This window comes from Sturnus vulgaris, chromosome 18 (assembly GCF_052056855.1).
Source record: "Sturnus vulgaris isolate bStuVul1 chromosome 18, bStuVul1.hap1, whole genome shotgun sequence".
Lineage (NCBI taxonomy): Eukaryota > Metazoa > Chordata > Aves > Passeriformes > Sturnidae > Sturnus > Sturnus vulgaris.
In genome coordinates, this window is record NC_142260.1 from 1385338 (window position 1) to 1412524 (window position 27187).

Consider the following 27187-nt stretch of genomic DNA (forward strand, 5'->3'; position numbering starts at 1 on the left):
CCTCTTATTCTGTAGATTGCTCTTTAAAATTGATAACTCAATTAAAAGAATTCTGTTTTTTTACCTTTCGTTATTAACCCATAGTTTAGACAATGGACAAGACTGAAAAAAGCCAAACAAAAGCCCCTTTCATGAACCTTTTAAAATGAAAACCAAATAATCAACTACAGAAATCACAAGTAACTAGCTCCTGTTAGGTAAGGAAATTAATGTAATTTAATTCATATGAACTATACTCATCAAACGAGACATTAAGTGAACTTCTTCTAAACTCAGCTTCCTTCCAGCCACTTTTATTCATGTACATATACAATTCTCTTTCCAGAATAAGATTAGATAGCACAGATATTCACTTTATTCCTGAGATGGAAGAGACAAGTTTTAATTGGAGAGCTCTTCCTTCTAAATAAGTGCTTTTTTAGCATTTGCATAGGAAGAAATGCTAGTTTTAAAAAAATGAAAAATTGCGTAGATTTTGAAATTCTATCATGTTTACAAAATGAAAAAATAAGATTAATAGCACTCACAAATCACTTGTTAAGGTTTCAGTTGAATATGGAAACAAAATCACTTTTGTCTGGCTGTGTGTTGTTAGGAAAGAACAATCAATGAAATGGAGCAACTTCAAAACCAGTCCAGAATTCTCCTTCTAAATCTTTTTCTTCAGCAAACTCCAAATCTCTTCCAGCTACTTGATAAGGTCCTACTTATTCCAGACTATCATCAATTGTGACTCTCAACACTGTAATTCCAAAGAATACACTACCCATGATTGTATATAAGCAAAAGAAAATCAAGAAAACCTCATTTCACATCTAAAAGAGCATGTTACAAAAATTATCTTACCACACATTTTATTGCAGTGTTTTATATGAATATTTGAGATGGGGTAGCAGTCATGTATTCAATCCTTCCCATCAAGGCACAGCTGCAAATATTAGAAATAAATGATTTTTTCTTCTTTTCTGGAAATGAAATTTAGGGATTTTCTATTGAATCGAACCAAACTAAAACATTGCTTAATTTAATTAGGATACAGTGAGACTACTAGTGCAGCAGAACTTAATTCATCAAATATTAGCAATCAGAAGAGAGTAATAAAAATTGAAAAAATTATCCAGAAAACAAAACAATGTTTAGGAAAAAAATGCCATTGTGTTGGAATTCCTTGGAAGCTGCTGTAAAAGGTTGGGCAGTATTTGTCTGTGTAAACACTTCATTCTCACTTTTATATCTGTACTTTCACATTAAACAGCTCATGGAGAGAGTTTAGTAAGAAAGTGCATTTAAAATGTCTAATACTAAATACATTATTTTTAATGCCAAATGATGCTCTCAGGAAAGGGCAGTCTCCCACCTAAACCTGGGATTTTAATGGTTTTACAGCCTAATGTAGTGAGCTTTCTAAAAACTGAGGTGAGGTTTTTTTTTTTACTTCAATTTGACAATCTGCTATTGGTCCTTTGATAATTACAAAATTCAGCCAAAGCTGTTTTGGGCCAGGTTAAATAAAATAATATAAAATAATAGGGAGGCTGAAGAACAGATCACTCAGTGTTTATGGGAACATGGGGATCAGCTCTCCTGCCATGGGGTGTTTCTATGGAAGGTTTTGATCTCCATGTATGTGCAGATAATCTACAGGAGACAATTAGATCTGCTGAGTGGATAATTCCAGTGTAATGAAGAAGCAACAAGCATGGTGAACATCATAATTACTGTGGGACTTGATTTTGGTGATATTTAATATTTGTGTCCCATTATCAGAAGGAAAAGCTTCAGATATCTCCATTTCTCTATGAGACTTTCCCCATTTTTCTACTTGGAAACTTAAATCCTTGTAGGACTATTGGGTTGAAGTTAGTTTTGCAGGTCTTGCAAATGAGAAAATGAAAGGATTTAACTTTTAAACCATGTTTTTGCCTCTCATCTTCTTGAGGAAGACATTATTTAGATCTGCTATTTTTATTTGTGCTTAATGTGTGCTCAAATAGGGAAAACAAAACCTATCTTGTGCTTTTTTAACTTAGAACATTAATTTCCATAAGCAAAGCTGGTAAACATCATCCATGTGGGATGTTTGCACAGAGATGGTTCTGGGGCTGAAAGTTCATTCCTACTATGGCATTTGAATATTATTTATAATTAAATATTTTTAAGTATTTTTGCTATTCTCATCAGCACAGTTCCTGATATCTCAGTGTGGATTCTTCTACAGAAGAGGAACTGGTAAATAAGTAAAGGATGGTTAGATTTTGTTTGTTTGTTGGGTTTTTTTTGTCATTTCACTTTTATTACCTCTTTTATCTTGTTTTTTAATATTCTGTTTCTGTCTGTTGTGTGGCCCACAAATACAGTTTGTAATCTTTACTGTTGCTCTCCTCATCTGTATTTAAATGGGAAAATCTGAAACTGAAGGTCAGGATATATTTCAGCTCTCAAGTCCTGAGTGAGTGTCTTAAATGGATGGACCATCTTTACTTACATTTGTTGGTTTTTTTTCACTTAGAATCAATAATAATATTAATAATGTGAATTTTGCTCTCTGTGCAACAGCACCACATTAATTTTATTTTGATATGCTATGCCCTGGCCTACAGTTTATTCATTACTCATTTTTCTCTTAATCTCATATTTTAGTGTTTGTATCACTGTACAGATTAGTCACAGCCTGTGGCCTCTGCTATATCATTATATTCTAAGTCAACAGGAACACGTTTGCTATGAGTTTTTAGTTGAAATGTATAATATGCATTTCTCTGTTTATATCCAGCAATATCACATTCTGGATTTGAGAGAAATTCTAGGAAAAGAACTAAAGTAGGTTTTATTTTTTTTTTTTTTAAATAGAAGACAGCAGTAAAATAGAATTGTATCTGTGAGATAGTAACAAAATCTCTAAACATATTTAAAGTCCTCTAGGGCTTGTGTCAGGCAGAGTTCTTCTTTTCATGTGTGTGAAAGGAAGTAAGGAGTCCAAGAGATTTGTTGGAATTCTCCTTTTTGCTGGGCACTGGTTTGGAGGAGGGGGAGGATGAAGCTCTGGCTAACATCACATTCTTTCCTGCATTCCTGACGGGGATTACATTTTAGGACTCAACTGTGGATTCACCACATTGCTAAAAATGGTGCAAAGTTTCATTGTGCTGCTCCATGAGCTGAGCAGGAGCTCAGTCCAAACCTTTGCCCAGCACCTTTGACAGCCGTGGAGCTGTTTGAGAGAAATTTGGGAGCAGCTTCTGTTGGCCCAGTCACCACAGGGTTTTTATTTTGAATGTGTTGGTTTACTTTGATTGGAACTGTTGTGAAAAGCAGTCAAGGAAGAAAATCTCTGAATGTAAGATAAGGCTCAGGAAACTTGAGAATTGCTAAGAAATTATGCAAGAGCAGAAAGTCCAGTGAATGTGTGAGGAAAAAAAAAAATATTTGGAGGAGCAAAGCTAAGGTACAAGGATTTGCTGGACATACTTGGCAGGTAAACCTGCCTCAGGTGATGGCAAATCTTTAGGGGAAATATTCAGCTGGATTACCATAGACATTCTTGTGGCTTGTTCTTAATGCAGAAGAAATGGTTCTGTGATTTGTGACCTTTGAAGAAGGAATAAATCCATCAAATTCTTTTGAGGAGGGAAAGAACACCAGAGCAGGACACTCTGGGTGGTTGGATAGGGCTCAGTTGAACCTGAGTGCTCTGAGGTGCCTGTGAGGGCACCTCTGCCCAGCTCAGTGTCACACACAGACCTGGAGGTGTGGGCTGGATGAAAGCCTTGGGATGAGCCAAACAATGGGCAAACTCATCCTTGGGATGAGCCAAACTCCAGGGCAAACTCATCCTTGGGATGAGCCAAACTCCAGGGCAATCTCATCCTTGGGATGGGCCAAACTCCAGAGCAAACTCAGCCTTGGGATGGGCCAAACTCAGGGCAAACTCAGCCTTGGGATGAGCCAAACTCAGGGCAAATTCATCCTTGGGATGAACCAAACTCAGGGAAAACTCAGCCTTGGGATGAGCCAAACTCCAGAGCAAACTCAGCCTTGGGATGAGCCAAACTCAAGAGCAGACTGCAGGACCCCAGTGCTGTCTGTGAGCTGGGCTCAGCCTAAGCCAGGATGTGGCTCTGGACATGCAGGGTCCCTGTCCTTGCCCTTACCTGCCTGTGGCACAGTGACATGTGACAATCAAGGGTCAGCATGGCCTCACTGAGTTGGTTTCTTATTCACTCAGCTGTTCAGTTTATTTTGGGTTTTTTTTGGCTCTTCTAAGTAAGACAGGACCATGGTAAGTACAGGATTGTTTTAAAAGTCTGCTGTTTTGCAAATCATATGACTTTCAAATTGCTCCCACCTAAGAAACTGCTGCAATGTGTGAGTTTTAGTATATCTGGAATTAGGAGAAAACTGGGGGATTATCAGTAAAGCATTTTTATCCTTCTCATAAAGTATAACTAATTTAAATTCTTTTTTGTTTTTTCAAAAGCTGACACGTTTCCCTACAGAATATTTTCAGTAGTTCTTAATATTAATTCCCATTTCTGTCTGTGGACACATAGTAAAATTTCCTTGCTCAAAGCTGAAAATGCAGAATCATTTTGGGACATAATGGAGGGGAGGGATCTTACACCTTCCCAAGAGAAGCTATCTGGTGTGTTTTGCATGCTGGACATGTTTGCTGTGCTGCTTTCTGCACTGGGATGCTACAAAGCACAATGGGAGCATTTATAAAACTTTTTTATTGACTAAGAACGGGACAGTAGCATATGGGAACACCAACAATTGCTAACTGATCATGAAATAAAGAAATTCCAGTATTCTAGTGTTATAAAAAGAAGGGGGGGAAAAAGAAAAGTCATTCAGAACTTAGTCATATTGGTTCAGCTGTTGTAACCAAAGACTGATAAGATAATAGAGGTCTTTGTGGCTGTTTTCTACTGAAATGCTTTATCTTTATGATACACTTGGGGCCCTTTAGAGTGGAAGCTTTTTAAACTGCTGCAGGAGTTAGAACTCAAATTAGATGCTGTTGCAGTGGCAAGGGGGCTCCTTGGTCGGGCAGCCCTCACAAAGTGACTTTTATCTCCCAAGCCCTTCCATTAGATTGTTACTTTCTTCTGTTTTTCCTGTTTATTTTTGTTGACTTTTGCTGCCCTATTTTGTGGCATTTAGAAGGTGACCCAATCAAAAAAGGGTAAATGCTAAATGCTGGACAGAGCCTGTGAAGTGGAAACATCACAGCCCATCTGATGTGTGCTGCAGACTGCAGTGTTAGACAGAATGGTTTAACCAGGTTATCTCTGGGAACCTAAGATCAAATACACTTTCTTTTATGTCTAGCATTGTGTTTTTGCTTTCTTTTCAAACAATGTCCATAAAATAATAAAATCCCCTCCAGTCTAACAGGGGGATTGAGCCACAAAGGCTTTTTTTTTTTTTTTTTTTTTTTTTTAAAGGGGAAAATAAAGCTGAAATTGCTTAACTTGATTCAAAATAATTTTTGATTGTTGGTTGAACTGTTTTGGCTGATGATATTTTGGAGCTGCAGTTATGTGATTTAAAGCCTTACTTATTTTCTGGCAAAGTCCACACTTCTTTCTTGCATTGCTGCCTCCTGATTTCCTAAAAGTCACACTATATGTTTGTTCTAGAAACGTACCAGGAGTAATCATTTGTGATTTATTAATTTGTATTTCCTGTAAGCGTATGGAGCAAAAGTTCGTTTAGATGCAGTGCATAAACAAGGATGATATTTGTCATGTTTTACACTCATCACAGAATTCAAGAGAACCAATAATGCTTTGCAGCTGTGTAGAGATTCCACACAAAGATCTCAAAGCACTTCAGAAACATTAACCAGGCAGAAAACCCTCGGATTGGTACTGCTTTACTTTGTGTACTTGTTGGGACAATAATTTTATGTCACAGCAAAGAACCCTACTTTAACATGGGCCCTGCAAAATTTTTGGTTTATTTATGACTCCAGTATTTTTTCTTTTTTTCACTCGATAGAATATGTGGTGTTATCTAGTTTTCTTTTCCTGAGTGTCAGAGAGAATAGTTTAAACTACTCCATGCAAGCCAAGAAATCTATTTTTTGTTATGCCTTTCTTTTTTTGCCTTACCAGCAGTTATTCCTCTACCTCAGGCCACAAGGACAGTAAGAAATTTAACACTGAGAAGCCTCCAGAGTTTGCTGACATGCAGCTGCATTTTTATATAGAATAGGTTAGGTTTGTATGATTAGAATAGGTTGTGAAAGATTACAGGAGTGTTAAAAGGTGGCAAACCAGTGGTTGATATAGGAGCAATAATTATATTGTATAGCTGTACTTACTGGATACTATTTTTTTAATTCTATTTTTTTTTTTTTGGCAATGCTTAAAGAAATCTAACTAGATAAAATGTAGGATGGGGTTTATGATTTTTATTAAATGCAGTGTAAGATGCATGATGCTCTTTCTATTACTCTAGGTACCAGAAATCATGTAGTATTTTAATTGGTTTTAAAAGATAGAGTTCACAAGCAGAATTCTTTCTAAATGTAATTTTAGACCACAAGTTGAACTCTTCTCTCTTTTTCAGCAGATTTATAGCTACTTTTTATTTTCTGTCTCCTGGTTAGATTAACCTATGACCAGAATTTCTGAAAAGTTCTCTTTGATGCCTTAGCTCTCTTCTGTCTGAGTATTTTATCTCAATTTGTGCTGAAATCCAAACTAGAGAGTAAAACAATAAGCACACAGAGAAAACTTAAAATATTACTATAACCAGAGTATTATCACAAAAGTAGGGATAGACCCAAAGTACTATTAGAAATAATAACATTTTTTTCCCTGAACTTTTGATGAGACTGACACACACTCATTTTAAAGAGAAGTCCTTAAACACTATCAGCTTCCCACCAACACTCAAAATTTTAAATACTGCTGGTAAAGGGAGTCAATGGATCAAATTCAGTATATCTGTAGTCACTGAAATAAAGGCCCCTAAGAAAAATGTGTCAATTTTAAAGGTCTTTCCTAACTGAAGACCATTTTGTGATAGAGCCAAAGGTTAATAAAATCAGTAGTGAATGTAGCAATTTTACAGATAAGCTATTCACAACAAGTGTAGTTACTTGAATAAAAAGCTAATTCAGTTCTAAAATGCCACATGCAGTAGCAGTGAATAGCTGCTTTTAGGTGCTTTCTGGAGGAGGATAAAATACAGAATCACAGCACTCTTCTTTTCCAGCATCCCTGGCTGCCTGTAAATTGCTGTGAATGGGACTGTGGGCTGACAGGCTCTATTAAGACAAACTGCCTTTCTCATCGGAGAGATAAAATAAATCAGGTGTTTAGTCAAATTAAAATACTTCAGATGGAGCAGGCCCTGGGGAGCACTGATCCACCTGACAAATCTGAGAGAAACTCAAGACAGATGTGTTTTGGGGATAAGGAAGACCCCATGGAAAAAAATGCACTGCTGTCTTTGGAGTAAGAGAATAGGATTGGAACAGAGAGAGAGCTGTGGTATATAATATTTTATGGAAGCTGGCATATTTACTGTTCATTTTTTACTAAGCTTTTTGTTTTATCTGTTTTTATGGCAAATACATTTTACAGATAGCTGTATTTTCGTTTTATTTATAGATATTTTCAGTCAGCAGCAGAAGTTTATTTACTGGTAATGAGTTTAGGAATCTCATTGCTCTCTGCAGTAAGGGGATGCAAAACAGATGATGATGGCACACAGCTACTGATGACCTCTCTTGTCCCAGCCAGATCAGCTCAATCTGGTCTGCATTCTAAGCAAGTTGGTTTTTATTGGTATTTAAACTGTAAAATAATGGTCGGGATTTTCCACTCTAAAATTAAATTATGCCTCCCTCACCCACACTGTTCATACAACAACATTCTCATCTTCTGTTTGCTCTTGTCTGGAGCAGTGCTTGGTGAGGTGTCCTGCAGCTTCTTGGAGGTCTCATGATTTTCCAGGAGCACAGTGTACATTTTGTGGTCATCAGTTCTATTCTGTTGCTGGATTATATAACAGGGTACAAATTAAAGAGCAGAGTACTTTAAATGGGGTCGTTTATTTCAGATGTGTTTCTCGGGGTGGGTGAGAAGGAAAGAAAAACAATTACTGTGGATTCCTGAATAAGAACAGTTACTTCTGCCTGTTATTGTAAAGAAATCAGGGAAAGGAAGGAAAAAAAAAAAAAAAAAAAAAAGACTATAAATTTGTGGCAACCATATCAAATGGTTCTAAGAAATCCTAGCAAAACAACAATATTTTGTAGCCTTAGCAGGCACTCTTTGTGGTAATTTTCTACTGATGTGATGAAACAAGTACGAGCTCTACAGAATAATATGGAAATGCAGTGGGAGATTAATACCTGCTTTGGGTGTGTAAAATATTTTATGACTGTAAGCTCGGGGGCTTGCATTATGATGCCAAAGCTGCCTGACAGATGTGAAAGGCTCGAGCTGTTGTTTCCCAGGTGGCAGGGGAGGACAATAGGCATCACTGGAGGCTGCAGGTTGTTCCCACTGGCTTTCTTAAATGGGTGGGTGGGGTGCTTGATCTCATCACAACGGGCGAGGGAGTTTTTCCTTCGGCAGAAGAGTCATGGAAATGAATTCAAAACCACCTAAATAACCCTTGAACCGTACTGAAAAATCTTCAAGACCGAGTGACCCAGTTTGGGAGGGTTAAGGTAGGTCTGTACTGGGGCTGCAGGGGATTGAACAGATGTCAGCATGGAGCTCAGTATGTGCTGAAGGATCCTGCCAAGGCAGGACTTCCAGTGCAGACACTCCCCTGGCCACACACCTGCCTAAGAGTACTTCCAAAAATTGTTTTGTTTTTGTTTTGGTCTTGTAACAGCTTTTTGCATAGAACTCTTCTATTGCTTCAGTCACTCGTGGCACATTAAGGATTTTAAATGAGTTGGTCTGGGTGGTGGAGTGTCCTTCAGATTCAGCTTCAGACACCCTTCATACCTCTTGTGACCAAGGCAGTCACCAACAACCCTTTCTAAAATTTCTACTGCAACAGAATCTGCACATTTCTCTTCTTCTGGAGACCAGTTTCACATGTATACTGGTGTTAGGCATTAGAGGATAGGGAAACATCAGGTCCTTGGAAACTTTAAAAACAAAGATAGTTAATATTGAATAAGAAATTTCATCTTTTTCAGTACTTTGCATTGCTAAATGCAATTAATAAATGTACAGAAAATGAGGTACCCTTTGCTTCTCAGAGTTTGTTTAGAGTGAATGACTTAAGCCATGCAGTTTCTTTTTTCCATATAAAACATTTCAGACAGAGGTTTTCTTGTACACTGCTTTTGCAAATGAAAACCTGTGTAGGAATCCTACTGGCCCCACGATGTCACCAGGAGATAATCTTGGGTTTGTCATCTTCTTAGCAGTAGCCAGTTTTGTCTTCCTGCTCCTTGTGAAGCATATCAACCTCTTTCTTTTTTTTATTTAGAAGATATCCATCTTATTCCTGGGAAGAAGCTGGAGTCATAATTTTGTGACAGTTGCTCCATTCCCTCCCAGGTTCTGCTGCTCACACATTTTCTTCCTCTTCATAAGCCCTGTGACTTCTTTATCACAGTCCTCTCTTTTGAACAGAAGAAAGGAAATTTCTGAATTCTCTCTTTTGTGCCACTTCTCACATCATTGTGGCAGACTACACAGCTGAATAATTCTTAATTTGGTTTTCTTTGTCTCTAATTTTCAGTTCCACTCTACAACATTAAATTGCTTTATTTATCCCACTTCCAACTCTAAACCTCTTTCAGATTCTCTTCAGATATTCCTGAACTTCTTCCTCGTTGTATTTATATTATCTCTTATAGACCTGTGAGTCTGAGGTGCTCACAAAAGGAAATGTGTTGTATGGCTCAAATATAGGAACTGACATTGCTGTTTGTGACAGAGTAATATGTTCCTATATAAGATGGGATATTTTCAGATTGATTTGGAAAAGGACCCTGTACTCTCCACTTATGAGACCCATGCAATTTACCCATAAACAGACCATTAAGCATCATTAGTGCAAAGAATAAATGTACCGTAGTTTCATATTAATTAAGTGCTCTCTGTAGAGTAAACTTTGAAAGTTAAATGAAAATTCTTAAGCTATTTTCTCAGGTTAGCCATTTCTCTTGGGGACAAGTAAAGCTCATTTTTAATACACGTTCCACTACCAAAGCTTACATTTACCTAAATGACCTACCAGATATATGAGTATTTTGGAAAAACAATCAATAAATTCTTAAAGTGCTTCTTCCACCAAACAGCATCTCTAAAATTCTTTTTTAGCATTTGTACATACTTGGAGTGAAAAAAACGAGAAACTATATAAACTTGAGGTTAAATTATGTCTTATAAACTATGGGTGTATTTATCACAGTGGGCAGATTTAGATGGAGAAAATACAGGGATTCATACAGAATAAATCCCTGCTAGAAAAAAGGAAATATTCTCTATCTTTTCTGCTCCCATTTCTGTTACATCCTCCCCTGCTTAGAGCACAGCAAATCTATATATCACACTCTTTTGAGATTTGTTGGTAGAAAACCGTTTGGAAAAAAAAAAAAAATCCCGTTGGCAATGAAACCATTTTTTTGGAGGTGGGGGAGTAAATATTTCTTGGTAACTATTACCTGCCTTTTATTTACAAATGCACCTTTCCCCCCACCCCACGTTTAGGTACACCAGAAAGCCTGGCAGAAAAAGAGCGACAGCTCTCGACCATGATCACGCAGCTGATCAGCCTCCGGGAGCAGCTCCTGGCTGCCCACGACGAGCAGAAAAAGCTGGCAGCCTCACAAATTGAGAAACAACGGCAGCAAATGGACCTTGCTCGCCAGCAGCAAGAACAGGTGAGGCCCCAGGAAAAGAAACCCGTGAAAATGGTTCGTGCAGAATGCTCGTCACAAGCTCTGCTCTGCCTGCTGTTGTTTCCTTTTTTTTTTTTTTTTTTTTTTTTTTTTTGGTAAAAGAGCTTAAATATCTGCAGAAGTTACACGTTTTTCCAGAAAGAGGAAATATAATAGGACCCTGAAAAAAAAAAAAAAGGAGGACTAGATAATAGATGTCACAGTTCTTGTTCCTTGCCCTGAGATGCGATTTTGAGAGTTATGAACAAGCCGGACTATAACCGTGATTTAACTCTTTCTCTTTTTGACAAGAAAATAATTAAACAAAAACCTTCAAATACTTTGCACAAATAAGGTTGGATTTGTTTGTTCAGATTGTGAATGGTTTGTTTTGTCTTTTTGTTTTGTTGGGTTTTTTTTTCCCTTGACTGGTTTTTATAAAGGTGCAGTTGTCCGACGAGCTGTCCTCTTCTCATTGAACAAAAGTGCAGCAACAATGATCCCATGCACCAGTCCCCTAGGCATTAGATCAGACAGATCCAAATTAATGTGTGGTTTTTAGGAATCTGACATTATTACTAGAATTATCTTTTCAGTTAAATATATTTTATAGGATATATACAGCAATGTATGCTCTGTTGATTTTAATGAGTTGTGACGTCTGGTATTTTATGTGCTTGGGTATTTGCCCACATGTAGGAATATGGACTCATCCCCTAATGGAAAATAACATAAAGGAACACTGTAAAAAATCAGAAGTTAGAATGTCATTTAGCCATCTAGAGATGACACAGTAATTAACTATTGACACTTGTGAATAAGCTAGCACAAATTAATCTTGACACATTTGCAGACGAGTGATATCTTACAGTGAACACTTTGTAATTATATTTCAAAATGAAAATTAAATGACACTTAAAACTAGGTTGTCATGCTCAATGAAGCGAGCATGTAGCTCAACCGATAGGCAAATAAAATTCAGAATTTGAGCCACATGGTGCTTGTGTACCCTACTTTACTGTGTCAAGCCTATACATCAAGACTGTGCTATGGTAATTGCATTGCAGGGTCTTGGGTATATTTTCTGTCACTGCTCCAGCTAAGAGGAACCTTTGAGATTAGATGCTCCATGATATATTTCTTGTTTTCATCAGGAAATGCCTATTCAAATGGTGCCACGTTGTACATGCAGGTACAAAAAGCTGCTCACGAGCAATCAGAGCCCTGGCAGATCTGTTCCTTTGCACATGCAAACAAAATCCTCCTCCTCGTGTTGGCTGTGGTTTACTGTGTTAAAGTGCAGCCAGGTCATCAGCAGCTCCAAACAATCCTGCATGTACCTGTGAGAAAATGATACAGCACTGAATGGCCCATGATAGAGCTCCATGATCTGCTCATTCCCCTGTGAAAATGCACACTGTAATCATCTTTTACCTTTGCTGGGACTTCAGCAGCAGGGGCACTGTGGGCATAAACCTGACAGGCATTATCTTTAGTTACAAGCACTGCACTTCTCAGATGGGGTCACACAATGGGTGTGTTGCTCGTTAAGAGTTGATAGCTCCAGCTCTCCTAGAAGATTTAAATATTCCACGTAGCAGTGTCCCCATTTAGGCTCCTGTCACCAAGCAGAGGCACCACAGCTGGGCACTGTGCTCACAGCACATCCCTGAGCTTCCAGGAGCTCCCCTGGGCACACGAATTCTCTTGGAATTCCCTTTTTCACTCACACACAGGGGTCTGCTCATTCACTCCTCACTCGCTGCATTTTATTGACTTGCTGGGAGGTTCATCCAGAAATGTTTGAACACCAGGCTCCTAAAAGGAGTTTGAGCAGCAGCCATGGGTGTAGTGATCCATGAGAGCTGCTCGAGTCCATTTCCCTGCAGCCCTGGCCTCCATCCAGCCCCAGAATCATGTAGAGTTTAATTTGCCTCCTTGAGGCCAGGTACAAGACTTAAAATACGTATGAATTTCATGTCGATTTCTCTTACAGAAGTGAATTTTAACTGAACAAACCGAGTTATTTCCATGTGACAATGAGAGGTTAGGGAAATGACAGCCTTGGTCTCCATGTGTGCACAATTACAAGCTGTTAATATGTGACTCCGAATTCCTTATGAGTTAATCTGAACAGTTTTCACTAAAACTATGTGATTGTTTATTTCCAAACCAACCTTGATACATTCCTGTCATTTTTTTATCATAGAAACATTTTACTTAGCTTTCTCTGTTTATAACAGAGTAAGTGTGCTCAGAAAATGTTGGGGAAGGAGACCAAGAGAGTTTTTGCCAAAAGAGAAACAGTGGATTTGAGTGACCAAAATACCTTTGTCACCAGCTTCTTGCTGTTTTATGTGATTCCTCTGCTCTGGATAAATATTTATAGGAGGGGAAATTATACTTAAGAAATGGAGGTAGCAGAAGTGCTGAGGCTGGGATTTCCAGGAAACACAAATCTTGTGCTCATTTCAGCCTGCTGCACAGTTACCCTTCCAAAGCAGAGGTCCAGTTGTTCTTGTGGCTTCTCCCCTGGGGCTGCTTTCCACATCACCCCTTGCAGGGAGCAGCTCTGTGGGCTGAGGGCAGGATCCTATTTCCCTTCTGCTCTAGCATGCTGATTTTTTTTTTTTTTTTTTTTTTTTTTGGTGGGAATCAGGCAGGTAGATGGAGAATCTGTAGCAAATTCTCACTGGGCTCTTAGTGACCCCTACCTTGAGCATTTGCTTTTCTCCACCTATGTTAGAGAAGGGATAGAGTGAACTTTTATCCTCCAGATCCCTGACTGAATCTACCAAATGAGGGTAAGAATATTTAGATATTTCATAGGACTGTGTGGAGGATGAGCTGCTGAGCACCAGGTACTGCTTTTACACAGAATAAAGCCCTTCTTCTCCAAGCAGCTCCAAGGATGATTTTTGAGATTTGCAAGGGAAGTAATGTGCTGCTCATTGTGAAAGAAGTCAGGGAAGCTTACCCTAGGAGCTCATGCTTAATAGTGAAACATCTAAAAACACCAGCTAAGGCTCCAGTTCAGCAAAGCAGGAAAATGTATTTTTAACCTTAAGCACCTGGGTAATCCCATCCCCATTCAGAAAAGCACTTAATTTTACACATGTGTTTCATTCCCATTGTAGCTAACAGTAATGCATCATAGTTAAAGATCACCACAGGCTCAAATGCTTTGTTGAATAGTGATGAGATTGTTCACATGCACACAAATAAACCCGTGTTTCTGTGCTTTTCAGAGCTAAGGCCTCACTGCTTAAAATACATCCCTTACTCGCTAAGTAGATTTTTGTGTTGCATTTAAATTTACCTCTAAAAGATGCCCCATTTAGAAAAAATTAATATGCTTAATAAAATATAATAAAGAATAACAAATATTGTGTTTTTCAGTCAATAGTATTGAAATTTCAATATCACTATTTTAATTGAATTGAAATTTTATTTCTAATAGATTGCAAGACAACAGCAGCAACTTCTGCAACAGCAGCACAAAATCAATCTACTGCAGCAGCAAATTCAGGTCAGTGTATTTTATTGCTCTCTTCTGATTATATTTCAGTTCCATTTATGGAGAGGGAAGGGTCTAAAATAAAGCAGCTTTACTAACAAGCCCCAGTAACGATGCTCTTTATGGGAGTTCCTTGTGTCTCAGAAAATTATTGTCAGACATTTTTTTTGGTGCAAAGAACTTTAACAGGCAAAGTTTTCTTCTGAAAGTTATGAACTATTTTTAAATCTCGCCATCTTGTCATAATTCTGAAATCTGCAATCGGTTTGACTTGTAGTGTGTGAAGTAAAACCAGAGCCTCAATTGTTGTTGAAGGAATTCTGTGTTCTACAAAAGCCAAATTGAGCCATTGAAGCAGTCCTGGGTCCCTGGTACCAGTCTGCTCATGCACAGAGACCCACAGGTGTCTATACCTGTGTTCCAGGTGCCTTTGCAGTAATTATACCCTTGTGGATCTGTGGAAGTATTCTGGAGATATTTAATTATCTGTACTTGTACTCAGAGAATGCTTTAATTTTGTGCAAGCATTCGTGGGTAGGGAATGACATGGATGTAGAGGTATTGTTGGCATGTGACTGTATTATCTTCTCTGCTTCCCACTCTGAAAGCATTTCCATGAGCCTGTTCACTGATTGAAATATTTCAATTTGGTCTGACAGATGATTGTACTGCCAATCATTCCTTATAAGCTCGGGCTATCCATTTCTTTTCCTTAATTAGCTGATTGCTGTGTTACTAGATGCCAAAAACTGAAGTTTTTCTTTCCCTCATCCCAAAGGAATGCTTGTAAATGCTTTTGAAAATGTTGTAATGCAGTCTCAGTTACACTTTTAAGGAGTTTATCTAACAAATATAGATGTGTTAATACCTCGTATGAGAGACACAATTGAATTGTAAAGCACCATTATTGCTGCTGCCTATTAGGAGACTGTGTTCATATTAGGTGTGCATCAAGGATGAAAGAGATATTAAGAACAGTGAAAAGAAAAAATGCACCATCTTCTCTAAGTGTTATTTGCAAGTCTGGCTTCAGAAAGCAAAGAAAAATATAAAAATCTTAGCATAAAAGCTAAGACTGAAACCTAGCTAGGTCTACAAAACAGGAGAGTTATCTGTATGAGAAATTTCTAATTTTTAAAATTCCTTTAAAAATTAGGAAACAGAGGAATCATGAGTAGGGTTTATTTTTGGAGAATTGTAGGCATGTTTGGCTGGGAGTACGTGCTCTGTAGTAAAAAGTTCAAAGGTACTTTATGTTTCATTGCAGTCAATACTTTCCAGTAGCTTTAGTCTTCCACTGTCTCCAGGGAAATGTGATCTTAGAATTCAATCTAGAATAGATTGCAGGTTCATTTTTTTCATTCACTTCCATCTTTCCTCTTACATAGTGCTGAACTCTCCACAAGTTTTCTTTCCCATCCTTTCCTAGATGTATGTGCAGTGTTTCAATGATGATTCTGTTCATCTGAGCTTAGTATAATAAAAACAGTTTCTTGGTGACTTGTCCCAAATTCTTGCCAATATATAGTACTCTTATGCCATAGCTCCTCAGTGGTTTGGCCTCTTTATTTATTTATGATTTTTACATTCACCTGAGTCTAATCAGTGTGTTTGAGGCAGTGAGAGTTGTTTCTTTTCCCAGCTGGTCAGCCAGATTGGTAGTGGGCATCTGATGGCCCCAGGAACACTGCAGGCTCCAGTAAGAAGCCATAGGCACCCTGGGCAAATGCCCAGTCAAACATCCAGTGGTCTTTTGGGGAGATAACTAAAAGAAAATTTCCTGGGAGATTGTCTTCTAGGCTAAACACCAGCTCACATAGTCCATTTGCTTGTGAGCCAAGTGGTTCTGCTTTGTTTATTTGTTCTGCCTGAATTTTGTGGCAGGTTTGGCAGCCAGAAGTTGCTTGAGAGAGAAGTTGCTAAGTTGCTTCTGCAGTTTGTAGTTTGCTGCTGTAAAATTGTTCATGAGAGTTCCAGTTTGAGATGTGTAGTTCCTGAAGGGCTGGAGGCAGGGGACAGAAATAATGCTGTGCTGGTTCTCCAAAATCATCTCCCACCATCTCCCCAGGAAACCCCAGTACCAGTACAGAAGTCACACTGGTGACTTCAAAAAATAGGTAACTGCAGTACAGACTCAATTAATTATCCAGATTGTTCAGATTGTATAGAATTGTTCTTGTAGTGAGCAGTGAAAAGAAAAGTGAATAGTTTCAGGATACAATTTGTCTTTTCCTAAAGTAGATATTTAAAATATATCAGATAAATTGTTCCCTATAATGGCTGTTTGTCTCCATTAACTAAGAAGGATGCCAATGCCTTCAGTGTAGGGATCTGATGTGGGATGAGGTGAATCATGCTCTCTATGTCTCTATCAAATGTTTACATTCCCGGGTCAGTTTTTGGACATGGTAGAATTTACAGCTCTGTCCCCAATAACTTAATTTTGAAAGTTTGTTCAAAGACACTCTTGAGCAACAATTTTCAGGAAAGAGTGATTACCAACAGAGAATGGTGTGGGCTCTTATCTGTGCTTGCTGTTCGTGGGAAAACAATAGCACCCTTCCCTGGCACTCCCCTTTGGAGGAGATTACAAAATGTGAGCAGCCAGGTGCCAGTTCCATCGGGGCACAGGGTGTTCCCCAGCATGCAGCAGAGGGGCACTGCTGGTGCAATGTTTTCATCATGACACACTCAGTGTGCCAGCTCTCCTCTCCTGAGGTGCTGTGCTCCTTCTTGAACAAGGGCTGCTGTGGATAAGTGCACCCAGTTTAGCCATTGAAGCAATTAGAAGTTGCTTTTAATAATGTCATTTAAAATAATTTATATTAAATAATGCACGTTTCCTATTGGGTTAATATACTGAGAATTTACATTACTTAGTATTTATTATTTATTTTGTGCTGAATATTATCTGTTTATGCTACCATTTTAACACCTTGTTTCATTTAATTGGTGAAAGGTCTTTTGTTTGGGTTTTTTTTTGGTTTGGTTTTTGTTTGGTTGGTTTGTTTTGTGACCATTTACTGGAGCACATTACTCCAGACTTGTTATACATCCAAAACGTTGTCAATAATCTCTGAGCAAAGAGGATTTTATCTAGGCTTAGTGTATGAAAACGAGGTAGGTATCTCAAGAGTACAGAGGTCATTAAATGTTCTGCATAATCATCTCATCTTTTCTACATGAAACTAATGTTTCTATCAGAATCTGGACTTTCTCCTCAGTCCTGTCTCTGATTATCAGAAATTTGGCAAATCATTTCCTTTTCCTCAATTTAAATGTAATGTTTTGAGAATCTTAAATGAAAATTTTCAAATAAGCGCCGTGTATTATTACTTTTCAGCTCAAATGTTCATAAACACTCTTCTACAGAGGAGTCCACAGAGATGGGAAGAAATCTAGTATGCCAAATTAAGTTCTTCATTCTGCAGAGCTGTGCAGAGAAATCATTGCTTTCAGTGCAAATTAAACTTGAGAAAATAATGTGGGGCAAATAAGAGCTCACAGGTCAGTCTCCAGGTTGATTAAGATTTTGTAAAATATGTGGTTTTTGATTTTTTTTTAATTAAAAAAAAAATCATTCTGAGGCAGAGGGAACAAAATTGGACTAATTCAAGAACATTTCTTAGCCTGTGCTATGAAAGTGAAAATCTCTAGGAACAAGGGAAAAAGCTGGTTAAAGGAGAAATTTGGTAATACATCATGAAGATGTAGAAAAAGGGAAAACACGATTAGATTGGAAAAAGGGAAGACATGAAGTTCTTAAACGTTTCCAAACCAGGAGTCCTGAAATCCCTGTGCATTCTGTGCCTCATTACAAGGATCCAGTCCTTTCAGAACGAGGCATGGGGACTTCTTGTGAGCCCACTGGAGGAAAAGAGGTGGATCCCTCTGACGCTTGGAGCCTCTTGCTCCAGGATTTCCATCTGAGAATGGGGGGGGTGTGTGTGGATTTAAGGGATGAAAGTTTTTTAGGGTTTCCCTCCTCCTGTGGGTGGGTTTCATTAGAACAAGTCCTAAATGGTGGCTGAAATCCTTAAAAGGGACAGTGACGGTGGAGCCTTTCTGCAGAGATCAGTGGTGAGGATAACTGTGAAAGATGATCCAAGCTGCTTTTGTCCATTTCCCTTCACCTAATTCCTCTTTACTGTGCTTAATGCCATTGCAGAGCATTTTGTTTGCTTTGAATCAGTACAATTTCCATTGCATAGAGGAACTGGTTTCCTCTGCTCTCATAAGTATTCTGTTTCAATTCAGCCACTAGAAATTATTCCTAATAGTAATTTTTTTTCTAGTTTTAATCTATGCATTCATGCTGTTCTAGTTTCCTATAAATGTCCTTACATTTTCTGTTTCCCTCAAATAGAGTGAACGTGATTACTGTGATAGTAAACAGACAAAAGAATAGTAAGATGAAATTACAACTATTTAAACTGTCTTTGAATAGGAATCATTTGAATCATAAGTAAAACTTAAGAGACTGAACCAATGAGTCTCTCTTCTTATCCATGATTAACTACTGACAATGGAGGTACCTGGTGAGCTGAATAAGGACTATCTCTTTATGAGAAGTACATGTCTAAAGATCAGGAATAATTACATTCCACATTAGCCTTCATGGCCTCCCTGACCTGGTTAATTAATTTTTTGCTAGGATAATAATAGTAGAAATAGATTTAAAGATATGCTTCATCATTAAGTATGTAACTGACCTCCAATTTTAAGAGCTGAACCTTTCATTTATTGCCTTTTGGAGACAGGTTAAAGCTCCTTGCAGAGAGCTTGCTGAAAATGCACGAGCTGGAATCCAGTTATTGTCAGCTTGGTTATGCTCTCTGAGGTTGTCTCTCTTTGTTAACTCTATTTAGTGTTGACAAGCAAAAGCAATGGCAGTGCTACTGTTCCAGCACTAGGGAATATTCTTCTTTACCTTTTTTTTTTATTTTTATTTTTTTTTTTTTGTTATTGATCATGAAACTGATCCCCTTCCAGCAAGCTCTGCACAGGACCAAATAAAGCCATTGAAAGCAATTTGATACTTCTATTGGCAGGCTACACAGATCAGATACTCCCTTGAAAGAGAGAGAGAGAGTTATAAACAAAGCTTAGAAGTCTAGGAATAGCCCCCAGCTTCAGCAAACCCTTAAAATATTTTGTAATTGTATCTTCAATCATGAATTAGCCAGGAAAAACAGACCTTTTTTTGCCTTTATATTTCACTGCTGTATGCTGTTTTTAATTGCCCACAGGCACACTGTTGTGATCTTCTTTGGAAGTTTAAAACCAGGATAAAAATGCAAATCTAATTATTTCTTTTATCTAATCTAATTAACTTTTACAAGTAATGATAGATGCACTGCAGCCTCCATCAAACATTTTAATAATGATGTTTCTGGATTGAAGAATAGGTAAAAGTACTGTAATTTATAAGCAGTCAAGATTATGGCAGTAGAAAATGTAAAATATTGTGGTGGCTTAATAAACTATAGCTGCAGTTTATTAATTTACAGTAGAAAGGATGCATTTCCCTTAAAACCCAGTTTGCTTGTGAATTGATTCCCAGCCATCACTGGTATATATTTTTGCTGGTTTTGAAGCGGCTCAGTATTAAAAATAATATATCTCCAACTCGCTTCTGCAATGCAGTTGTGTGCAGCTGGAGGAGGGAAATGCTATTTTGTGCCTGTAACTTGGGCTGCTGAATCACAGATTCCATTTCAGGGGCTCTGCCTAGGTGTGGCACCACAGCCCCTGCCCAGCTCCAAACTTGCCTGCTGCAAATTGAAACTGATCCAATGGAGGAAAGACAAATACGCTAAACATCAAAGTCAAACGTTTCATATTTTATTTATTATCGCATACTGGCTTATTAATGACTTCTAAGGTCCTTGTGTGATAATTACTCAAGCAAGAGATCAGTTATCTGCCAGCTTTTCCCAGTAAAAGGCATCTTCATGGCTGGCTGGCTTGGAATTTTCTCTGTCAGCTGTGAGGAAAGAGAAGTGATGTAGGATCTTTGCCTTCTCTGAGCAGCACATGCTACAATAAATATTCTGGTGATGCTCTCTATCCTTTTTTCAACCTCTTCCATACTACAAATGCTTTTGCATAACAGCGTGGTGGTGGCAGAGAAGACACAGTGTGTGAAAGGTTCACACTCCTCTGCTCTTTGTAAGCTTCTGATCTTATCCCTTGGTCCCCCCTTTGCAAGGAACCTGCTAACTGCTCTGCCCCTGAGGCCCTCAGTCCCTGGAAACAAGTTTTATCCTGGCAGAGCAGAATATAGTTCTGGATTTGACTCTTAAAACTGTATGCAGTCATGAGGGAGACAGGGAGGTTGTGTTTAAAAAAAAAAATTTTTTTTGCTGTGACCTTTTAAGAGTTAAATTAGCTGTCTTGCAGTTTTCTAATTCATTACATGACTTCTTTTTTCCTTATTTCGCCTACCCAAGTCTAAACAAATTGTATTTAATGCAAAAATTAAGCCTTGTGTATCTCTTTCATATGACTTCTCTAATTATAGAGCAGTAAATGGTGGAATAGCATATGTTAGCAACATGAGCAGCAGTCTATGAAATGAGCTACAAGTTAATAAAATGATCTTGTGGTGGTGTTGGCCAAATGTTAGCACACATGTTTCGAAAAGTGGTATTTCAACAGACTTGAAGAATAGGACTTTGGCACACGGGTGCTGAACATGATCTGATGTGTGGAAATTAGTTAAACCAAAGTAAATGTCATTGTTTCTTGGGCTCGTGTTGGTGCAGAAAACGATAGTAGATGTCCTCCCACTTTCCCTCTCCCACGTGTGTTTTAAAATTGGAAATGAATACATCGGCCTCCCCAGCTCAGGTCCTGCTGCTTCCTCTGCTTGGGGCACGCTGTGCTGCATCCTCACCACTGTTCTCAGCTGTGCCTCTGCCAAAGCCAGAGGCTCAAATCTCACTGATTCTATTCAGCCCAGACACTTCTTCTACAGGCTTCACTTACAGAGGAGCCTGTGCTTTCAGCCCTTTTAATTCAGAGGCAGATTATAACCAGCTCCTGAATCGCAGCAGAGGATCAAGCAAATATTTGCTGCCCACCTGTGCTGCTGCCTGTGGAGTGACTGCTGTGAGTGAGCCAGGCACCCTGGTCGAGCTTCCCCAGGAGTTTGGCAGAGGTGATCCCCTCTGGCCCAGCCTGGTGCCCTGCTGTCAGCCTGCTGATGCAGTGCTTTCACCATTGCAATATTCGGGATGGGTAAGGCAATAGCAACACGCTGTTTGCTCCAGCACAGACAACCAGTTCTGTTCCCAAGTGGAATGTGCACAAGGTGAAATGGGTACCTGGGAGTGCAACAGGTGCCAGCTGGCAGCCTGTCCAGCAGCACTGATCCCGTGAAGTCTTGTTTGCTTGGGGAACACCCGCTCAGGCAGGGTTTGATGATGGTGTGCTCAGTGTTACTCACACAGCTGGGCTTTGCAGAAGAGAGCACCTCTAGCAAGGAAGGGCTCAGGATATTTGTATTGTGGTTGGAATATCAAAGGTGTAAATGCAGCAGGGATTTTAGGGAGTGTAATTTGTTGCATTAGACAAACAGATGTAGCTGGAAAAAACAGACAAGCATTTGGGCACGCCAGCCCCTTTTCGTGTCTTACATCAGTGTTACATGGAAACATATCCCAGGACTGACAGGAACTGCTTGAGATATTGGCCTTTCATTTCTAATTAGTTACATTTTCAGCGATGATTTTTATGATTGACAACCATTTGATGGCCAAGAGGGAAAACAATCAAGTTTTGCATTGCTTTTTCTTTTTTTTTTTTTTTTTTTTTAAACCACTGCCACCTCCACTGTTTGACGCACTAATCAGGAGATACTGAAAAAAAGAAACAAGTTAATAAATGTTAGTATTGAAATGACTTGATTTATGGAGATATTCAGATATACAGGCAAGGCTGGAATGTGGTGATATCAGAGGTCAAAATTTCTGTCTGCAGAAGCAGGTATTTGGAGGAAAATGATGAAGTACAGCCCCACATTAACAAGGCCAAAAGCATATAGCAAATAAATTGTAAAGTACTTCTTGAAATCTCACAGTAAAAACTTAAATTTATCAGATGAACTAAATCCTGGCCTAAGGAATCAAAACATTTTTTTAGTTGTAATTGCAGGAATATTCCAGAATGAAAGCATATTACTGAATCAATTTGAGCATAAAAACTTATTTTTAATATATTTAATATGATGACAGCAAGGAAGAAGTAAGTGCATTGCTCTCTGAATACATTCAGGAATTATGAATTCACTTAAAGAAAATAGTAGTATGTGCAATCCAGCAAATGAGCAAACTAGATGCTGTTTAACATTTGGTATATGCTTGATGGCAAGTAAGTAAAAGTAAAGTGAATGAATATTTCTAATATTCACTCTTTTATGCAACCAGCTAATCCAGACACTCACAAAAATGTCAAAGCATAGTTCTCAAGGATGATAAATGGCCTTGCCTGGGATTTACCTATCTAATCTTAAAGTTGTTAAAGTAAGGAAAAATTGGTTTATGACTGCAGTTTACATGCTATTTCCCTTTGTCTGTAACATTAGAGATCCCTCTCCCCAAATAATTAGATAATATAGTGGCTTGTGTAATATGCAAGGCTTTTTCTTCCTTGAAGGAACTAGTCTTTAATATAAATCTTGTATATATCATCTTCAGCAAGCTGGGCATTCACACAGCTTGGGTAAATTATGTCTATATTGAGAATCTAGAAGTTACACAGTGTGCATTCCATACTTGAGGGATGGGAAATAAAAATTGATATACTGTGAGGCACATGATATAACACAGTGAAATATCTTTCAAATTCCAGAGGGATGCACTGACATCACCACGGTTAATTCGCATGCAGTAACTCCCACCAAATGTTATTAACTTTAAATTGAAATTTGTAATCATTCAGTAAAAAGAAAATAAATGATGCAAACAGTATACAATGGTGCATTATGAAATGCTGAATTAATCTTATTCACCACCCGAAATGACAGTGTAAGAAACCATTAAAGTTGTAACACCAAATAATAAAAGCAAAGAACTTCACAGTCGATGGTGAAGTGTGAAATCCATCCTGAGACACACCACTGTCACACAGTGTGGAAGGGCACTTCTGAGTTGGGGATCTTTATTTCAAAGTAATGTATTAGGCATTTTTATTCTGTAAATGAGAGATTAACCAGTTGGGGGAATATATGCTTAGCTTAACATCTAGATCAGGTAGACAAATGAGTTGCCTGGCTACTTGCTACAGGTAACAAAATAGTGCAATATATTCCTAATAGCCTAAGCATAGACTGGGGTTCTGTACCTGTCAAAGCAATGCATATAATATAATATATAGAGATAAGCCATACTCAGAAGGGGGGTATGACACTTGTTTTTGCTCTGACAAGGAGTGATTGGTATGACGAACGCTACTATCACATTTCTAGCTTTGCCTTTTCCATCTCATTGAATTTTATTGGTGATATATTTTCAGGATACTCATCTCCTCTGTAACTGCATACCTGAGTGTCTCATAAGCTGAAGTGTATTATCCTCACAACACTCTTTTGAGGCAGAATAAAAAAGCATATAGATATTTGGGGGCATCTAATTTTAGATATCTAATTTGGGTGACTGAATTAGGACTTTTGGCTCCATATATAAAGCAGTCCAGGTGCTGTGAATTACCTTCTGTTGATTAGACAACGAGGTTCCTAATTTAAGCACCTTAGTTAAATTTCCGAAGTTACTCGATCCAGTTCTTGTATGAAACCTGACAGACTCAAAATCTGTGGTTTCAGAATTCACAGGGTGGCTCTCTCCCATCCTGGTCATACTTTTTATCACGACTTTCTGTCAACTTATCACTCGCCTTCATTTAGTCTGTTGGAGCTTTTAGCCAGAGTGAATCCACTTCAGGCAGACAGAGAAATATTTGTTTGTTCCTCTCACCCACTGCCTGGCCACAAATGAAAATTTTGGGTATCCTGAGTCTCCCATGTGGCCAAGCTCCTGACCAGTGCAGCCATTGTCACACACTCACAGGAAAAGTGCACAGGCTGCTCTCACTGAAGTCTGTAGTTTCCCAAATTCACGTATTTTTCTTACAGATGTGGAGCAAATTCTGTGGCTGTGAAACATCCTTTGAACAGTGGTTTTACTGTGAGGAGAAAATAAGTTTTTATTCGAAGAATGCCTGCACTTCTTGGCGGTCTCTCACACAGTTTGTAGGGCATTCAAGACTTACTTGAAACAGACTTAAATAATGTTTTTTTATTTAATCAAAATGGCTGTTTCTAAATGGGGATCTTACATGCCACATTTTAGGCCAGAATATATTTTTACAGCCAAGTTATAAACCTCTGAAAAAGGGGGCTTATAATGGAAAGGTTGACACAACGTTAATTTTAGTGTTGTAAATGCAATGGTATAATTTTGGAAAAAAGCCTTTATAGCTCTGCTAAGATATTAATTGCAGGAAATTACAGCATATCCTATTAAAGTATTATGTCAGTGGCATACATAGCATATAACACCTTTGCATATTCTCCCTTGTTTTCACGGCAACATTTTGCATTTTGATCTGCAAAGAGTAGGTGGATAAAGTGGCTCAGAGTTTCTGATCACTTTTGCTCAAGGGGAAAAATTCACCCTGGGGTAATGCTTGCTTATGGCCAACTCTAGAAACTGATCTTCTGTTACCAGGTAAATCTGATATGGGCACTGAGGAATGAATCAAATTCTGCTCAAACAAAAGTCTTTACTTTGTTTTGTGCCTTGTGGACCAAAGCTTTTCGTTTGAACCCAATTCAAATCAGGTGTAGCCAGGTTCCTTCCAGAATGAAAACTGCTTTTATGACAAACTTATTTTTGCTAATAATGGCTTAATTTTCATTTACTTACACTTTCAGAATCATTCCTGACTGTTACTGTGGCTGCATAGTAGACAGAGTCACTTTCCTTTTTGGTGTCTGTTCAGTCAATTATTCAGAAATGCACTTTATTTTCGTGTGGTGGAGGCGAAGGTGTAGATCCCTATTAGGCTGAACAATGTTAATATGTACATTGCATTGTACACTTTTCATTACTAAGAAATAAGTAATTGAGTGTATTTCTGTCACTTTTAGGATTCCAGGGGCATGATATAATAGTGTCATGTTTTCTTTGCAGAGATTTGTTTTTATAAAATTATCATTTGTTAATATCTTGATTTTAATATACACTGAATTGTAGCCCTTGATGACAGTCTAAGGATGGATGGTTTTTAACCATGATTGCTATTTTTAACAAAAATGAGTTATTACTACATCAGGGTTTTTTTTCTGACTGTCAGGTCTTTAGGGACAAGTGGGCCATATCTTCATATTTGTGAAGCACCTCATGCTGAGGTCATAATCCTGCCTGGTGCTTTTCATTGCTACTGTGGCACGAATTTGCAGTGAGGAATATCAATAACAACATGCACAGGGGTTTGTTTGATGCATAAATGGGATCTGGAGTCTTGATATTTTACGCCTTCCCTTTTGACAACAGCGGAAAATGCACAATTCTTTACACCAAAAAAAATAAAAGTCCTGATTTGTGTAGTTGATGAGTTTTTAACAAGATGGGAGCAAAGGCCTTCTCAAAGACCCCACTGCTATGCAAGTTCATTGGACTATTGATGTTTTCCATTAATTGCAGGGCTTTAGCATACAACCATCAGCTATATCTGGTTTTACTTATCAAATCCAGAACTGCTTTTTCTCTGCCTGCTGAGCAGGGAAAACTCCATGCTGTACCAGTTTCTTTTTACTTGGGTCTCCAAGTATCATCAGGATTAAAGCTGTCAGAACAGTCAGCCCTCTTTATTTTGTGGTTTTCAATACAAAGCATAATATTGTTGCTTGAGAAATGGCAGGCTTTCAATGTGTTAGCTAAAAATTGTGGAGTGGACAAAATAAAAAATAAAAAAACCAAAAACCCGCCCCTGTTAATAGCAGGCATTGAAATGTTGCTTTCACCATTTCAGGGAAAGAAGATACAACTCTGTGCTTTAATTTGTTTTTTATTCTACACCAGTAATTTTTCTGTATTGGCTTAATCCTACACTCAAGTATAAGGAAAAACTCACGCTCAACTTAGTGAGAGTTTTGCTTCATTGAATGCAGTGCAGGGTGCCATTTCCTCAGCTGGTGTTGTTCCTGTTCTTCCCATTTATGTCAGTCTGATTCTAGAAATACAGAATTAGGCCCCTCTTTTTAAATACAAAAAGAGCTCACGTGGAAATGACAGCATTTCATTTTACTTTTTTATTTTTTATTAACTGTAAAATATTCCTTTGCTCTGTGTGTGAATTTATATTTGGGGATAAGTGTGTCCATCCACCACAGAGAGCTCAGAGGTAGCTGATGTATTGTGTATGAATATTTTTGTCTTGCATGTGTTTATTTCAGTTATCACTTTGTACAAATAAGTTATTTTTCTTTTTAATCATCAGAGTCCTTTCTCTTTTGTTTTATCATATCTTTGTGCTAATGCTTTGTAAAGAACAAAACTAAAATGATATCCTTATTACTTTCCTTTTGGTTTTTTTTAATTAAGGAAAGAGTCTCTTCCTAATGCAAGGCTACCAATCTGTAATTTTATTTACCCTGTCGTTTTGCCATCAGCTGAAATGTGCAGGCATTTTAGACATAACTTTAGGAGGAACAGAATATACTTGTAATTTATACAATAGACACTGATGATTATTGGCCATTAAAGAGCCGTAAAACATTTCCTGTGCGAAATAGATAC

General features: G+C 38.1%; 1 protein-coding gene across 11 annotated transcripts in view; it reads left to right on the forward strand.

Moving 5' to 3' along the window:
* SOX6 (SRY-box transcription factor 6) overlaps positions 1–27187 on the forward strand; it is a 372885-nt gene that overhangs the window by 215055 nt on the left and 130643 nt on the right. For all 11 annotated transcript variants that reach the window (XM_088175661.1, XM_088175662.1, XM_088175667.1 and 8 more), the window contains 2 exons: positions 10701–10873; positions 14331–14399. In XM_088175661.1, the coding sequence (XP_088031787.1) occupies positions 10701–10873; positions 14331–14399 (242 nt within the window). The remainder of the gene's footprint in view (positions 1–10700; positions 10874–14330; positions 14400–27187) is intronic.